Below are 19200 nucleotides of genomic sequence, written 5' to 3' on the forward strand. Positions count from 1 at the left end.
TACCTCCTTTTGACTCACTCGTTCAGTTTCCTCATCTTGGCTGCCACCATTTCCTCATCTTCTCCAGCTGACACACAAGCCCTGAATGAAATTGGCCTCTAAGGGCATGTCTATACTGCATCTGGAAGGAAGCTCCCCCCAGCCCAGATTTGTGCTAGCACTCTAAAAACAGCTGTGTAAATGGTGCTTCAATGTTGCAGCTCAAGCCAGAGTTTGGGCTCCCAAACCCACCTCTTCCACAGGCTTCAGAGCCCAAGCCATAATCTCCACATTGCTATTTTCAAGCATGCCAGCTTGAACCCTGCTCGCGCAAGTCAACCAACCTGGGCTAGAAGGCTTCTCCCAGCTGCAGTGTAGATATACCCTGAGAAAGCTGTACTGGTGTTTTGACATTTGCTGGCACTGACTACTTCTGTTACTTGCAGCAGTTTCAAACCCAATTTAAAAACAGCTTTAAACAGAAAGCATTATTTAGCCAGGAACCAGGGACCATCTTAAAAAAAAGGGGAGTCAAGATCTTTGGTACAAAGTGTGAATTTCACATGAATTTCAGCACAATATGTATATGATAAGTCCCTTTTCACCTTCATAAAGACTGGAACTACATTTGTCCTTCCCCAAATCACTGATGTTATCTATGGTTAATAATAAAAAGGCCCATTAGTTGTACAGCAGTCTTCAAGAGTTTTTGATTCATATGAACCCTTAGCTTTATCGTCTATCCCAGATGATAATAAAATAGTAGTGTTTTTGAAGACATTTATACTTGCTATCTGGCCAGAATGCCTCCAGTCACCATCATCTGCATCTTACACCTCATTGTCAGGAATTGCAGTTGAATCTGTAGGACTGATCTTATTTCCCCTCCCCCCCCCCCGCCCCAGTCACAAGTTTTCCTTTACAGTCCTTCTAAACATTTACGTACATTTACAATAAATTACCTAGAGACAAGGTGGGTAAGGTAATCTTTAATTGGACCAACTTCTGCTGGTGAAAGAGACAAACTTTCAAGCCACACAGAGCTGCTTCTTCCTGCGAACAATAAATTACCCAGTTATTTGCACAGACAAAACTGGCAAATATGCTTCTTCCATGTTCTGGGCATTATTTTTTTCGTTTTAGCCTTTGTCCTCCCATTTAGAAACACTGTCTTTTTGGTTGTACTTGTTTAATAATATGGTGATGCAAACGGACATCAGTAATAACAAGCTTGGTGCAAGGCCAGAGGAAGGATTTATAATTAATGGGGCTCTGTAACTAACAGGATCCAAATACCATTAGCCACAAGCAACTACGGGGCCTCAAGTCAGCCTGATCTGTTGAGATACATAGTGTGTGTTTGGTCAGTGATAGAAAGAACAAGTGAGTTCCTGTCTCTTCTGGATTCAGTAATAAGAGGATTAAGACAATACCACTAGGTAACTTATTTCCCCCTTATTCTTATAAGCAAAAGAAATTGAAATATTCAGGAGGGGGTCAGGAACAATACGAACAATATCACCACTATGTCAGTGACTCATAAGTGTCACAATGTCATCTTGTTTCCTTCTTTCTAAAGAAGTGTAATTTTGTGCTGATACAGTATTTACCTATACATTTTCCGCTAGACATTAATATTCACTGCGAGTAACTTTAAATCATAAAAATGTATTATTTGCTCCATAAACTATAGATATATCCTTCTGGCATAGGTAGACCAGTTTATACAGTACAATTTTGTTTAAGCAACTACTTCTTATCTGAAAAACACTCCCATTGGAAGCCGAGTTGCATCTCACATCTGTTTGCATCAGAAAAACTGCAAAGTGTGTGTTGAATTTAATGGCATCCTGCAACAATGCAGTGTTAACTCACAATTTTATTGCCAATCTTGTGATACTTTCCTAAAGTCCCAGCTCTTGGAGGCTCATGATTAGCTGAAAATCTCAGCTCTTATTTAAAAAACAAAAAAGTTTCTAACACTCATAGTTGCAAAGAAAAGCATGAAAACTTGACTCATGTATGCCTTAGAGACTCAAAAAACCAGAAGGTAAACATCATGCTTTGTAAGCCAATCTCACGCCTTTTTGGGGAATAACTCATGACTTCAGAATGATTGGGGTTGACAATACTGCATATATAGTGTGTGTGTCATATCATCCATCTGTCACTGAGTAAAATCCTTATGAAATATCCAATTAGCTGCTGTTTTTATCAATTGTACATTTCAAAAAAATTTTTATTAAAAAACAGCAGATATTTAATGCCAGAGTAATTAGATAACTGTGCACTAGTCACTTACCCACAGTAAAAAGTATAAAATCCATCTTAAACTTTGATTAAAAACAAACAATTAGTAAAACTACCTCCTACTCAGCCACACATGTGAGATAACCAACATAACCAAAGTGTTTCTGTTGGGAGGATTTTCTTTTTTAAAAACAAGCAGCCTACAACACATATTATAAGTAACCAAAATGCTTACTAACCTTCACCTATAGCAGCTTCTTCAGTACCACTATAATTAAATCATAGGTATAAAAAGATAGCCTGCAAATCTCTCTGCTCCATTTGAGGAATCTGGTAATGTGGCAAATAGTGCTCATAAACATATTGCTCCAGATGAAGAAATTTTGTAGGAAGATTTGCAGGTTGCCTTTAGTGTTATACTCAACACAAATCAATGAATACTTTGACCAGGCTCACACATGTTGAAGATTTATAGGATGCAAGAGTCTGTTTTTATCTGGTGTAGAGGTAGAAAGATGGGGGGAAACTGGTTATTCATGAAAATGAGTTCATACAACTGGTTTGAACAAGGCACAATGCATGCAGGTACTACCTAAACTGCTTCTCAAATCACTGAGCAAACTGAATACAGACATTAATAAATAATTATGGCATGCACAAAAAGTCACTGTTACAGTTAAACATAACCATGCAATAAGGTTTAAATTCTACTCTCAACCTGCCCTCTTATTCTTAGGCATTGATAGGTCAAATCTTTTTTCCCTATCATATGCACTGCAACACTCTGCCACAATGGAGAGGATTAAGGATGGAGTTTCAGCGATATTCTAAGCTTAATATCTTGTTAGACTAATATTTGAATGGTATTTTTTACCTGCTGTATCAAGTTTATGACAGGAGTGTTCCATATTAAAGAGGATCATGAACTACTCAGCTTGTACTGTAGATTCAGAATCACTACAGTTTGGAGACTATGGCCTGGGAAACTTGGTACTACAGGAATACAATTTAAAAAATAGCACCACTAAATGAATCTTTAGAAATAAGGGTCTCCAAATCTCATTTTGGTATGGATCCAAAATGAGTGTAGCTACCCTGACATTAAGACTCTGTAGAATCTTTTCCTTTTGCAGTCTCTCATTCACTAAAACCAAGGTCATCTCTACCTTTTCAGTTCAAGGCTCGAACATGCCATTCCACTCTTGACAAGTGACATTAATTGGTAATGCAGTGCTATTGTAGCCGTGTTCGTCCCAGGATATTAGAGACACAAGGTGGGTGAAGTAATATCTTTCTCACCCCAACAGAAGTTGGGTCAATTAAAGAAGTTTTCAAGCTTACACAAACTCTTTCTTCAGATCTGGGTTACTTCTTACAGAATATATTTGTGATTTACATGGAAAGAGATGGTTTTACTAACTCCAAGACCTGCAAGTTCAAGTGGGTTCTTTTTGGCTCCAGAATCACAGGCAATCGTTCTATAATTGGGGTGCTTCAAGGGAATAAGGACTGACCAGTGATTGGGGCATGAGCCCAGGACATGGGAGACCTAGGTTCAATTTCCTGCTCAGGTTTCTTGTGTTTTTGGGCAAGTCACTTTCCTCTCTGTGCTTCAGATTCCCCATCTGCAAAATGGGGATAACAGCACTTCTCTACCTCACAGGGTTGTTGTGAGGATAAATACACTAATGATTGTGAGGCACTCTCAGAAATGGAAGTACCCAAGATAAACAGTTAATTCTGCCAAGTATGTATTGTCAGAGGGATGATGGATAACAGAATCCAGCTCATTCTCACACAGCTGCATGAGTTCTGCAGTGCTAAAGAGAGTAAAATTTGTCAGTGTAAATCTAAGATGTGCCTCTGCTTTACGGACAGAAATTGTACAATAAAAAGGTGCCATTTTTACAGTCACAACTCCCACCCCCCATTCTCTACATAATAATATTTAGTGAAAATATACAATGAAAGCCCAAACAAAACCCTATTGTTGAGATTATCCACCCAAATATCACACCTTCAATTACCAACCAGTTTCTTTATTAAGAAAAAAGTTTGCCAAAGTAACTGCTGTCACTTTATTCACTCTATGCTTACTCTGTGAGAACCTGTTAGAACATCCTGTTCTTTAATGCCTTTAGGAATCATTCACAGACATGGATAAGATGAATCACTGGTGAGGTCTGCACTCGTAACTGTGGCAACTTACTATGGGAAAGACAGATGCTTTTTAAAAAGAAAAAGCAAGCAACATTTTTCATTTAAGCCACAGAAAACTACTTCCTTGAGTCACAGACTATGACAATAAAATCGCTATGCAATTCTTCCTCTATATGCAGCACTCTTTCCTGCCATGACCGTTTCACAAAATGAAGTGTGGGTTCTGTGTGTGAAACGAAATCCACAGGATGCCTGTTATGCATTCTCCTTACACAAGAGTGAAGCCAGTTTTACTTTTCATGCTGAAAACAGTTCATGTTAAAATGAAAGACAGCATGAGGTAATTGTTTTCATGAAAGCGTCCCACTGCTAATGCACCTGCTTCCCCCTCCCCACACACACTTCTTAGTAAGAACTTTATGCAGTCCTATGCATTAGAAATCAGTGCAGGCCTTCTTCTAGAAGTGCAGCTTACATGCAACACTTGGAGCAATTCAGAATGCAATCTTTGCATGGCTCTGAAACAAGAAGTGGTCCATCTTTGCTAACGAATCCAGTAGTCATAGAAGCGACTCCCTTTTTCCTATCTGAAAAAGGCCATTCAAATTCCATTTCATCTTCATCTCGTAGCTATGTGGCAAAGCAGCAACAACCATGGGCTATGTACAGCAGGATTTATTGTTCACTAAAAGCTTCAGTAGATTGCCCGAGGATTCTTGGTGCTATAGTAAGCCTCACATGCAGCTACATAAGCAGACTCTGGGAAGAAGTCGTCATGATATTCGGCTAGAAACCTGAGAAGAAAGCACACAGATTAAAATCAGACAAAGACTTAGGTTTAAAGATGCAGTAAAATAGGCTGTGCAATTCTCAAAGTGTTTTTTAAGTTTAGCAAATCATGTGCTGATGTACATAGTCCTTCATGCACAAGTTTCAAAGCTTAAAAAGTGCTAAAGTCTTACACACATAGTGAAGAAGCCTTTCCCCTCATACTTTCAAATCTTAAGGAGATTGAAGGAATTTGCTCAAGCATCACCAAAAAAAACACAAACAGCTGGGATAGAGGCTATGTATGGAAAATTTCAGTGCAAAACAAAAGTTTCAGGAAATAAGCATATGAAAACAAGGGGATACTGTAGAAATGTTTTCACAACTTTAACTGTAGCAGACACCACCTATGTCTACTATGTACTTTCACCCATATTTATTTTAAATGGAATCTGTAGCTCTACACAGATAGCTTTTATTGGATATCCAATAAAACCGACAGCTTACAGCCTTGAAAGTAAATATAATCCCATTTTCTGTCCTCCTGCAAGCATTCATAGAATATCAGGGTTGGAAGGGACCTCAGGAGGTCATCTAGTCCAACCCCCTGCTCAAAGCAGGACCAATTCCCAACTAAATCATCCCAGCCAGGGCTTTGTCAAGCCTGACCTTAAAAACCTCTAAGGAAGGAGGTTCCACCACCTCCCTAGGTAACCCATTCCAGTGCTTCACCACCCTCCGAGTGAAAAAGTTTTTCCTAATATCCAACCTAAACCTCCCCCACTGCAATTTGAGACCTTTACTCCTTGTTCTGTCATCTGGTACCACTGAGAACAGTCTAGATCCATCCCCTTTGGAACCCCTTTCAGGTAGTTGAAAGCAGCTATTAAATCCCCCCTCATTCTTCTCTTCTGCAGACTTCTGCCTCTCCTCATAAGTCATGTGCTCCAGCCCCCTAATCATTTTTGTTGCCCTCCGCTGGACTCTTTCCAATTTTTCCACATCCTCCTTGTAGTGTGGGGCCCAAAACTGGACACAGTACTCCAGATGAGGCCTCACCAATGTCGAATAGAGGGGAATGATCACGTCCCTCGATCTGCTGGCAATGCCCTTATTTATACAGCCCCAAAATGCTGTTAGCCTTCTTGGCAACAAGGGCACACTGTTGACTCATATCCAGCTTCTCGTTCACTGTAACTCCTAGGTCCCTTTCTGCAGAACTGCTTCCTACCCATTCGGTCCCTAGTCTGTAAGAGTGAATGGGATTCTTCCGTCCTAAGTGCAGGACTCTGCACTTGTCCTTGTTGAACCTCATCAGGTTTCTTTTGGCCCAATCCTCTAATTTGTCTAGGTCCCTCTGTATCCTATCCCTACCCTCCAGCCTACCACTCCTGCCAGTTTAGTGTCATCTGCAAACTTGCTGAGAGTGCAGTCCACGCCATCCTCTAGATCATTAATGAAGATATTGAACAAATCCGGCCCCAGGACCGACCCTTGGAGCACTCCACTTGAAACCGGCTGCCAACTAGACATGGAGCCGTTGATCACTACCCGTTGAGCCTGACGATCTAGCCAGCTTTCTAACCACCTTATAGTCCATTCATTCAGCCCATACTTCTTTAACTTGCTGGCAAGAATACTGTGGGAGACTGTATCAAAAGCTTTGCTAAAGTCAAGGAATAACACATCCACTGCTTTCCCCTCATCCACAGACCCAGTAATCTCCTCATAGAAGGCAATCAGCTTAGTCAGGTATGACTTGCCCTTAGTGAATCCATGCTGACTGTTCCTGATCACTTTCCTCTCCTCTAAGTGCTTCAGAATTAGCCCCTTCTTTCATGGATTTTTAATTCTCTCTCACACAACACACACACGAATGGATTTAGGGCCAGGTGAGCCAGGCAATCAGCTGGGGTGCTGGGCTTGGGTGCTCTTTTTGTTGTTAGCGACAAAAGGGAAAATAGAATGTTTGAAGTAAAATGTTTCAGGTATTCCATATGTGGATTCATTTTTCACTAATCTTCTACAATGTTCTGGACCTTTGTAAAATCTCATGGAACCTTCCAGACTTTCTGAGAACTACATTTTCCTCAAACCTCCTACAATGTCGTCAGCCATGCCCTTGTGAGTATATAAGGGGTATGGATTCGCCAGTCAGTCAGCGAGATATAAAGAACGAACTGAAGTAAAATGAGAGCCCAACTGCAATATTGTGATCCTTGTTTTATTGTGTAATTGTGAAAGTATACTTGTGTTTTAAGACATGAAGAAGGTAAGTAGCAATTAATAAAGGACATATTTAATGAAATGCCAGAGATATCTATCAAATGCCTATCTACGCAACAATATAACAGAAATACTGACACTTCTTTTGCCATGCTTAACACGTTTGATAACTTTATAAGACTGCGGAACATAGACTTTTGCTCTCCCTAACATTGTCTATTTTCCTCTGTAAGAAATAAAAGATGCCCCTGAAGAAGCCTTGAGGAGCTCAGTATAGGAAGTGAAAAGCTCAACTGTAATCCAGTTTGCAGCAACAGGCAAATTTGATGGGAAAACATCTGAAGCAGAACATAGACCAGGCTTTAGGCAATACCGATTGTCCCAGTGCAGAAGAAATTGAGGAGCAAAGTATAAATAATGGAAGTCCTATTACTAAGGAATTAACAGATTTACCTGAAGATAAGGAATGAAATGTGAGGAAAGTGATGGAAAATCATCCAGTTTTCCTGGCATTGTAAAGGAGAGTGATGACAAAGAAGAATCTAGTTTACATGAAAAGGAGAGAAATAATAAAGAATTAGCCTTGCATGATGACAAACAGTAGTGAGAAAAACCTGCACACCACAAATCGATACATTAGATTCTGCTTTATGGTCAGTGGTCCAAACTCTGCTGATAATGATAATACAATTTTGAACGGGCCAAGAAAAAAAATCGAGAATAACATTTCCAGCAAATGAGTAGAAGCAACACTTCTCTAAGTCGCACTGCAAGAGAGTGCTTGAGAATGGTGAGAAATTGAATTGGTGTTTGCTACTCAATATCAATGGACAAAACGTTCTGGTTTTGTTACAAAATAATTGACAAGAATGCCAAGTCACTGCTTGCACTTTCTGATTACAATCACTGGCATAATTTAGCTGATTCTCTGAAGCAACATGAAAAGTCACCCAACAATTTTACAGCTTCCCCCAAATGGATGTCGGTCAGAAAACCAGCGCAACATTAATACAGAAACCCAGCATTGGAGGAACGTGCTCAAGCGTCTGATCTCAATTATCCTCTTCCTGGCAAAGAATAATTTGGCTTTCCAGGGCTCGCCAGATAAGTTGTTCACTGAGCATAACGGTAATTTCCTCAGTTTGGTAGAGCTCCTGGGGAAATATGATGATGTCATGCGTGAGCACCTACGTAGAGTAGTTTGTAAAGAAGCTATGGACCATTACTGCAGCAAAATTATTCAAAACAAATTGATTGACCTTATGGCAAGGAATGTGTTTGATAACATATTGATGCAGCTCAGCAAAATTAAGTACTATGCCAAAATAATGGACTGCATTCCTGATATTAGACACTGTGAAAAGATGTTTACAGTAAGATTTGTTGTTGAGAAGGAAGGCTATAGCCAAGTAAACGAATGCTTTATCTGTTTTTGGTCTGTGGATGACTACTGGAAAAGACCAGCAGAACTGTTTATGAATGTTTTGAATGAGAATAAAATAAAGCTTCAGGACTACAACAAGGCTACAACAATGGCATGAATATGAAGGAAGAAACAGTGGCATCCAGACAAAGGTCCTTGTGCTGAATCCAAGAGCTTTCTTTCGTGCCTTGTAGCTGCCGTTCTCTCAGCCTGGTTGTGTCAGATGCAGCATTGTCATCTTTAGATTCAGTATCTCTCTTCAGTGTACTGCAAAGGATAAATATCCTGTTTTCAGCATCAACTATCAGGTGGAAGATCCTCACGGACAATGTTACAAATCTGACCATGAAGCTGATAAGTGGCTCTTGCTGGGAGAGCCACATTGACAGCGTAAGACCAGTGAGCTAACAAGTGACTGAGGTATACAATGCCTGGATGGAACTGGTGCAGTCGAGTAAACCTGAGGCCAGAATTCAACAAGGCATAAAGCTAGCCAAACCAGATCACTGACTTCAAATTTCTGGTCTCAATTGTGGTTTGGATGATATCCTGTTCCAAGTAAACATTCTAAGCAAGGCATTACAAACTCAGTCAATGGATATGACAACTGCTACTATTTTGATGAGAAGTTGCCTTGATTTTGTTGTGGCCTACAGAGACAATGGATTTGAAGATGCCATCACTGTTGGCAAAGAAATGGTGGAAAACTTAGGAGTTCAGCCGGTCTTCAAGAAAACTCGTATTCATCGGAAGAAGAGAAAGTTTGGTTATGAGGGAAGAGATGAGGTAACGGGAAACTCAGAAGAAAAATTCGAGAGTTTTTTTGCTTGCTCACTGACACTGCTCAAGTGTCCACCGAAGAAAGGTTAAGATAAATGAAGCACCACAGAAACACCTGGGGAGTTTTGTCTGACCTTAGTAAGCTCCAGTATACTGTAAAACACTCTTGAACAATTGTATGGACCTTCACCAGACGCTGACACATGGGGAATATTCAGATGTCAATGATAAAGACCTCTATGTCAAACTGGACAACATCTGTCACATTCTGCCACAGAGTGGCACTCGCCACTCCAAGTTCTCCAATTCATTCAAGATGCAGAGCTGAAGGACACTAATGTGTGAATAGCTTTGAGGATTCTGCTCATGCTGCCAGTCAGAGTCGCAAGCGATGAGCACAGCTTTTCAAAACTCATGCTCATTAAAACATATCTTTGATCGACGATTGCTGACAAGACTGACATCGCTTGCTATTTTACCGCTTGAAAATGCCACTGGCCAATCTTTGGATCTCTCTCATGCTGTGATTCAGTTTGCGAGGGCAAAGGCGAGAAAACGACCTTCTGAACTAAAGGACTAGGGTTAACATTCTAAGGTCCACTGTAATATTATTTAATACTGGGGTCCACCCAATGTTGGTGCACTGTTCAATTTCTTGATGTTAGTACATTTCAGTTATTCTTAAAATTAAAAAGTTTCTATAAACTTAGAGGAAACTAAATTTTATTTGCTTATACATTGCATGATAAATACAGATTTACAGATCCTAGTGTGCAAATTTATCGTATATGATAGAGATAAATAATGCATGCAAATAGTGCATCAAAGTCATGAAATGGACTACGACTGCGATAACAAATAAGGTATTCAAAAGTTTAACGGGGGGGGCACCGAAGACATTCCTTGCCTGGGGTGCCATTTGGTCTAGGGCAGGCCCTGATTCCACACACACGTGTTCCTTTGTAGACACTGCAGTTCCACAGCCACATAATATGGCATTTTTCCAAGATGCCACAAAATGCATCATTTTGTTGTAGCAGGGTGACATTTTGTTGTCTCCTTGTTCTGCTGCGACCTGCCTCTTGTTCGCCAGCTTTCCCCATAAAGGGAAGTTACCTGGCTTACAGTGCACATTCCCTTCACTCTTCCAACCCCCTTTTTTCATGGCTTCATGGAAGCCACACCTGGAACCCAGCTTTGATACAGAAACATGAGGGAGACCCAAGCAGTGTAGCCTGGAGAGCTGAGCCCAGGAAGCAATGGTGCAGCCACCAATGCTTGGGGAAAGAGCTGCTAAAACTGACAAGCTCTCCCTTCTCTGGGACACATGCACATGAAACCAGGGTTTGGGAATGGACAAGTTTAGTAAAAAACAAAACAAAACCCCTCCTTCTCAAAAATAATCCATGTAGAAAATAAACAAGTTTTATATCACTTAGTATTTCCAACTATTAGCCATACTTTGCACATTAGTACATGGGTAGGGAAGCAATGGAAATCTGGCCCCACTGTGCTTGGCTCTTGGACAGAAGTTATCTGTTAGAAGCCAGAACTGCAGTCAGTAAATTTAGTATAATAAATACTTTGGTATATACGATCTAGATGAAAGTGGTACCAATGATGTTCAGCATATAATGTATAAAAAAACTGTACATTTCTCCAACCTTATTCCTCACTAAGCTCCCCTTAAATAAGTAATTTCTTTTGATCTTGTATATTAAGAAATCTGAAGCAGCAAAGAATACTGAAAAAGAAGATTCTACACATAAGGCAATCAAAATTTAAACAGAAATACATTAATTACTAAAAGCTCAGAAGTTTATCTTTCATTTTAAATAGAAACAGACTACAGCAACCATGGAAAGGTGTTCTCTACAACACTTGCCTTTACTTAAAACTTTATTCAGAACAGGGTATCAAACATGTTATTTCTCTGGTTTTGCTTAAGCAAGACCACTACTTCAATATTTATAAAAAATAAAATAATGTAAGCAATAAAAGACAGACATTTTATCTAGTGAAAATCTCTTTGATTCATCATTATTTGTTCAGAGTGGCCTCTGCCATCCTATGAAATTTCATTCATTCTCATGGGTGTTAATTACAGAAAGTCAACAGTGTAGGCTGGCAGAGCTCTATATTGGGCATAAAAGGTCCCACTTTTAAATCATGTTGATGGGCCAAGACCGGGGCGGGAAGGAAGGGGGCAGGGGAGACGATATGTTTCCATGTGATAGAATTGTGCCTTTTGGGCAGGTAGAGGGGGGAATGGAGTTGCTTAGGAATTTACATACAGAAAACTACATTAGAAGAACTCAAACTGCCAAGTTACCTTAATTCTGGCATTATGTATTTGAGCAAGAGGGTTGCGAGGAGGTGGAGGGGGAAGGATGTTCCTTTGTGTTTAAAGCAAGGATTCCAGAGGCTCTGTCACATACTGATGCTGGGCAAAACTATCATAATGTATGTGTATAAGGGCCAAATTGAAGGGCAATCTTCATTTTGGCATTTCCTAACTTATGAATACTTTATTGTGCACTGTATGTTTTTAAGTTAGTCTTCTATATGCAATATAATATGCACATTCTACTAGTTTCACACTAGTTCCTGCAAAAGCTATCAGGAGATTTTGCTCAGTATTTAACAAGCTAGCACGGGATTCTGAAACCGGGGGTTGGGACATGAGCTGTCTGCCTCCACCCCAAACCCCGCTTTGCCTCCAGCATTTATAATGGTGTTAAATATATTTAAAAAGTGTTTATAGTTTATAAGGGGGGGGTCTCACTCAGAGGATTGCTATGTGAAAGGGGTCACCAGTACAAAAGTTTGAGAACCACTGGGGTAGCACAAAGCAGAAAGGCACATATGATTAGGGGGCAGATAGACAGAATTGAAGACTTCTATGAAAATTACCCTCATCTGAGGTAAAGAAATGGTATTAAATGGCTCAGCAGAGTTACAGATGTATTATTACAGCTTTCTGTTCACAGAAATGACGACGGTTCCTTATGTATCTGGTCCTTAAAGAATAAAAGGCTGCTCTTCACAATCAAAGAAACTGAAGATACTTTATAGTGAATATAAATGGGTTTTATAGGACAGTACTTTGGCAGTTGCCAAGATGAATAAAAAGAGTAGGAACACTTTTACTGATGAATAAAAACTAATATAGAACCAGAACTCAATGCAGTAATCAAGATTTTAATAATCTGTGTCTCCACACCACCTTAGCTGATCACTAGACAAATAGGTGCCACTCTGCTAAGTTTACCAGGCTGCACAACTAGTCAAAGACTTTATGCAACACTTAACACAGAACATATGATGGCACTCCTTAAAAAAACAAACCTCTATTTCAAGAGTCAACGAAAAACTCTCCCTGCTCCCACAGAAACGGTTTGTCATATGTACTATGCACCTGTTTTACTGTAGGAAAACACTACAAAAAGCCTACCATAAATATAGTAGTTTTTTAAAAACAAGGAATGCTGAATGATAAAATACTACTGGACTTGACTAAGCTTTGTCTCTGTCCCTGGGATAGGTGGGTTGAATAGAGTTGGAATGAAGCACTTAAGCAGAACTGAGCTAATAAGAGTCCCTCATTAAATCTAATTCTAAATTTATTAAAGAGCAATTAAGTGTGCAGTCTACAAACAAAAAAGGTGAAAAAATTTATAATGTAAGTGACATTCTCTTTGATCCCAGCACCAAAAGGTGGATCCTAGGGTGAAGTAATTTTAAATTACATTAACAAAATGGGAGCATCTGTGAGGGGTATCAGCTTGGTTGAAATATTCCAGAGGTAAACTTAGGCTATGTCTACACTACCGGGGTAAGTTGGCCTACGCTACGCAACTCCAGCTACGTGTTGAAGTTGGAGTCAACGTACCTTAGGTCTAGTTACCACGGGGGGTAGGGTGGGGGGGTTCCTTCCCATCGGAAGTTTGAGGCTTACCTTACTCTTCTCGTCAGGGTAGAGTACAGGGGTCGATTGGAGAGCGATCGGCTGTCAATTTGGCGGGTCTTCACTAGACCCGCTAAATCGATCTCTGGGGGATCAATCTCAGAGTGTCCATCCTGGCTGTAGTGTAGACCTGTCCTTAGAGATTTTACTACGCGGTCTATCCACTCCTTCCAATACCTTGACTTCTGCTTAATTAGAATTCTAATCTTCATTTGAATTCTGATTCTGCCACATTTAGACCCTGATTCAGGAAAGCTCTTAAGCAGGTGATTAATTACTGTCCTAAATAGGTATATTTTCCTGAATCAGAGTTTTTACACTGAAATTAGAGAGATTATTCACGAGAATAAAGCACTACTCAACATGAGAAACAGCTACAGAACCAGGCTCCTGACAGAGTTCACATTTGTTAAATAACCACTTTTAACCAGCTCTTATCTCAGAATATTTCAATTTACCTCATCTTCCCAGCTCAGTAGCAAACATCTTTTCTTAAAATATATAAAATATTCCATTAAACATTTATCAACTGAATATCTGAAATCTGTAACCTTATCACACTCGTATGAAGCTTCTAGTAGCATAACTGCTTAACATTAATTGCACATTAGCACAGACTAGTGGACACAACCGACTACTACAATGAGTAACAACATTACTTATTACTTCCAGAAATAGTATGACTGCACAATCCAGTGGACATTTTTTCGTAAAGTCACATCTTCTGCAACAACTTTAATTTTCAACAGAAAATAATCACACACAAGATTTTGCTTATTGGTCTCATAAGATTAAACTCCTGTATACTTTTGTCAAATATTGATCTGACTCCCTACTTGGAAAATATTCAAAGTATGAAAAGAAATAAAATTCTTTACTGCCATAATGCAAAAGGTTTCAGACCGGCAGTACAGGAGGTAAGCTGCTTTAAAATATTCTTAAAAGAAAGCTTTAAGGGATGCAATGAAATAGCCGCCTACAGGATTTACTGGGTTTTAATAAGATTATTAGCTTCTAACAGAAAAAGCTATGGACTACTAGGAAAGCACTTTCCTATAATCTGAAAAGCCACATGTTGGACTTGCAAAGATAAATTTATTGGAACTTTTTAGAAGTGTCATTTTAGGAACTAACATACCTTTCTCTAAATCCTAATGAATAAATAGAAGAAAAGTAGTGAATAAGAGAAATGGTGAATAGCTGTAGTCTTCTGGAAGCTGTTCAAGGACCTACATGAAACAAATAGATTACTGGAAATGGTCTTTCAGTCAAGAGACAGGTCCACAACACAGAAGATTAATTACAACTGGTATCTTTTGCTGACAGATACCAAGGATATAGGAGGAAAGAACGTGAACTTACCCTTTTCATTGAGAGGTGGCTGCTTTAGATCAGAATTATGGAAAATGGGTGCGGCAGCTCACGCTAATACCATCTTTTATTATTTAAACAGCATATCAAGGTATGCTAGGTGCCTCACATGAGAGACAGAAATCTGTGACATCTGCTCCAAAGAGTTTACAGCCCAATAGCACATTTTATTAAAAATAGACTGAAATTACATAATTGGGGGGGGGGGGGGAATTCTTACACTATACCCATGGTATGTGGCAGGAAGGTTTGAGGTAGCTGTCATAGGTGATGCGTGCTACTGTACATTGTGAGTAAAAGGAGTTCTTGCACCAGCATCCACTATCTTAAATTCACAAGGTCAGAAAAGGTTTGAGCTGGAGGGGTTACACCCAGTGCCATTCCAGAACTATGAAGTCCCAAGGGTGAGAATTCCTGGACATATGGATCTACTAGAGAAATTAAAATTTCCCCTCATTAATTGTGCTTATGTGGCAACAGCCTTCATATGTCAGAACAATGTTAAGCAAAAAAAACTGCCTTTCATAGGTTATGCTACCCATCAGATGGTTATGGAAAAATAAAGTCTCATACTAAATCTCATCTCTCTCAAGTCACCTCTTCTCCTGGTTCTGTGTAGGACATGACCAATCTTACAGACCTAATTTCAGTGTTACCAAATATGCACATACCTCTATGAACCTAGTGATAAAATCATACAAGTGTAGGACTTGATGGGACCTCAACAGGTCATCTAGCCCAGTCCCCTGCACTTAAGGCAGAACTAAGTAATAACTAGACCATTCCTTACAGGTGTTTGTCTAACCTGTTATTAAAAACCTCCAATGATGGAAATTCCACAGCATCCCTAGACAATTTGTTCCAATGCTTAACTACCCTGACAAAGTTTTTCCTAATATACAACCTCAGCCTCAACTGCTGCAATTTAAGCCCACTGTTTCTTGTCCTATCCTCAGAGGTTAATGAGATCAATTTTTCACCCTCCTTGTAAAAAACCTTTTATGTACTTGAAAACTTGTCCCTCCCCCTCAGTCTTCTCAAGACTAAACAAACCCGTCTTTTTCAGTCTTTCCTAACAGGTCATGTTTTCTATACCTTTAATCATTTTTGTTGCTTTCTGGATTTTTGCCTATTTGTCTACATCTTTCCTGAAATGTGGCACCGAGAACTGGACATGATACTCCAACTGAGGCCTTATCAGCACAGAGTACAGTGGAAGAATTATTTCTTGTGTCTTGCTTACAACACTCCTGCAAATACATCCCAGAATGATGTTTGCCTTTTTTTTTTTTTGGCACAACAGTGTTACAATGTTGACTCATATTTAGTTTGTGATCCACTACGACCTCCAGATACCTTTCTGCAGCACTCCGTCCCAGGCAGTCATTTCCCATTTTGTGTGTGTACAACTGACTGTTCCTAAGTGGAATACTTTGCATTTGTCCTTATTGGATTTCATCCTATTTACTCCAGACCATTTCTCCACTTTGTCCAGATCATTTTGAATTACAATCCTATCCTCCACAGCATTTGCAATCCCTCCCAGCTTGGTATCGTTCTCAAACTTTATAACTGTACTCTCTAAATATACATAAAGTGAAAATATAGCACATCTACCACTTCCCCCATATCCACAAGGCTTCTTACCCTGTCAAAGAAAGCTATTAGGCTGGTTTGACACAGTTTGTTCTTAACAAATCCAGACTTACTTATCACCTTATTATCTTCTACGTGTCTGGAAATTGATTGCTTGATTATTTGCTCCATTATCTTTCCAGGTACTGAAGTTAAACTGACTGATCTGTAATCCCCTTATAGATTGGCACTATATTTGCCCTCTTCCAATCCTCGTTTTTGAGTTTCAGATGATTGAAGATCTCCTTGTTAAGCCAGGAGGGTCTCTCACCATACTTCCTATCTTTCCTATGCAGTGGGATAGTTTGCTCGTGTGTCATTAATAATGTCTCTTTGAAAAACTGTCAACTCTCTCAAACTGTTTTTCCCCTTAGACTTGCTTCCCATGGGATCTGACCTACCAAATCCTTGAGTTTTCTCAAGTCTGCCTTCTTGAAATCTGTTATCTTTGTTGTGCTGTTTTCCCTCCTACCATTCCTTAGAATTATGAACTCTACTGTTTCATGATCACTTTAACCCAAGCCAGGGGCGGCTCTAGGCATTTTGCCGCCCCAAGCACGGCAGGCAGGCTGCCTGCCGCCCTCGCGGTGATCGGCAGAGCACGCCCCGCAGCTTGCCGCCCCAAGCACACGCTTGGCATGCTGGTGCCTGGAGTCGCCCCTGACCCAAGCTGCCTAGAATCACTGAAGTGTAGGACTGGAAGGGATTACTGATAGATTACTCTCACTATTATCAGAACCAAGAAATGGCAAGTTAGGCACTAGCCTCAATTGCAACCCAGTTTTACCTTCTTAAAGCAAGTGTTTTGAACTGTTTAAGACTCAGGGTCAGTGTTTTCTCAAGTGCCAGTTTTAATTTGAACATTTTCAAAAAGAGTACTGTACTTAAAACACATTTCTCAACGGTACATGAAGAAATGCTCACTACAGTCTGTAAGACTGCTCTGCTGAGCAGAATGGGTACACTGTTCATTTAATGAAAGAACAGTGTATATTTTCTATATTTCTTACTACAATATATTTATTCTGGAAAACTGAAATCAATCATGTCCAGAAGCAATCTGACGTTTGACTGAGAAGTATTACAGAGCAGTATCTCATTTATAACATCCACCAGGCTGTGAGTAAATGTAGTGTAAAATAAGCTTCCAGACAAAAGTGGTATATCAAAGAAAGTTTCTCAGTTCAGGATAGACTGCAATAGCCCAGAGACTTAAGTGAAACTATAAACTTAAACACTAAATTCATAATCTAAAATTCAGAGATTAAATCCCTGTCTACACTAGAGATGAAAATGTTTAACTGATTTTTTTCTTAAATAAAACAAACATGGTTCATGCCAACAGTGTAATAGTAAACTACTTATGCCTGATCTATACTGGTTAGTTAAAAAGGGGGTTAGGAACACTGTTATACTATATGGACAGTGTAGATCTCCTCCCTTCGATCAGCCACAATTTAAAGAAAAAGGGAGAGAACTTCAACCTGCCATTCTGAACTGTGCAATTTCTCACCAAGATGTTCACTGAACTGTCCTCAGGTGAGTAGGCTACTTGTCTCTAACAAACTCAACTCCTATTTATTAAAGGGGAAATAAATCTCAAAGTGCAGGGGAGAGGGAAAAGAGACTCCTTACTGTACAGTCACTAGTCATCTAGAGGACTGCTAGCATATACAATATGAGGAGAAAGCCAACCTAAAGAGTTAAGTTCTCTTCACTCAATTTCTCCTTTGTTAAGGACTAATTTGACAATTTTAAAAATAGTTATTTTTACCTCTGAAGTTCTGAGTTTTTGCAAATTATACTCTTTAGGGCAGTGGTCTCCAACCTTGTTACGCCCAAGATCACTTTTTGACTTTAAGAGCAATCCAGGATCTACCATGCCCCTTCCCCTCCCCCAAAGCCCCACCCCATTTACTCCATCCCCCCCTGCTGCTCACTCTCTCCCACCGTCACTCACTTTCACTGGGCTAGGGTAAGGGGTTGGGGTTTGGGAGGGGGTGCTGGCTCTGGGCTGGGGGGTTTGCAGTGTGGGAAGAAGCTCTGGGATGAGCCTGGGGCAGGGGTGCAGGAGAGGGTGAAGGGTGCAAGCTCTGGGAGAGAGCTTGGGTGCAGGAGGGGGCTCCTGGCTGGGGCAGAGTGTTGGGGTGCAGGAGGAGGTACAGGGTGCTGGCTCTGGGAGGTGGGGGTCAGGGCTGAGGCTTGGGGAACAGGAGGGGGTTCAGGGTGCAGGAGGGGATATGGGGTAATGGCTCTGGGAGACAGTTGAGGGCTGGGGTGCGGCCTCCCACCGGGCAGCATTTACCTCTGGTGGCTCCTGGTTGGCGGCGCAGCATGGCTGCTGCTAGAGCAGGCTCCCTGCCTACCCTGGACCCATGCCACTCCCAGAAGGGGCCAACATACCCCGGGGCCCCTGGGGGAAGGGGCACTTGGCTCCGCACGCTGCCCCTCTCTGCAAGCACTGCCCCCGCAGCTCCCATTGGCCACAGCTCCCCATACCTAGCCAATGGAAGCTGCGGGGGCGGTGCTTGCAGAGAGGGGCAGCAGCGGAGGAAGACCCCTGTTCCCCCCACCCCCTGGGGGCATGCTGGCCGCTTCTGGGAGCGGTGTGGGGCTGGGGCAGGCAGGGAGCCTGCCTTAG

The 19200-nt window shown here is 40.7% G+C and overlaps 1 protein-coding gene across 5 annotated transcripts in view; it reads right to left on the bottom strand.

Annotated features, from left to right (window-relative positions):
- Positions 1–1037: 1037 nt before the first annotated feature.
- The window catches only part of MSL3 (MSL complex subunit 3), a 41220-nt gene continuing 23057 nt past the window's right edge, over positions 1038–19200 (bottom strand). For 2 of the 5 annotated variants that reach the window (XM_044983953.1, XM_044983725.1), the window contains exon 14: positions 1042–5183. In XM_044983953.1, the coding sequence (XP_044839888.1) occupies positions 5084–5183 (100 nt within the window). In that variant the 3' untranslated portion in view covers positions 1042–5083. Of the gene's footprint in view, positions 5184–7836; positions 7926–19200 lie in introns of all 5 variants that reach the window. The other 3 variants (XM_044983801.1, XM_044983656.1, XM_044983875.1) reach the window with 3 other exon arrangements.

Source organism: Mauremys mutica, chromosome 1 (genome assembly GCF_020497125.1).
Source record: "Mauremys mutica isolate MM-2020 ecotype Southern chromosome 1, ASM2049712v1, whole genome shotgun sequence".
In the NCBI taxonomy this organism is placed as follows: Eukaryota; Metazoa; Chordata; order Testudines; family Geoemydidae; genus Mauremys; species Mauremys mutica.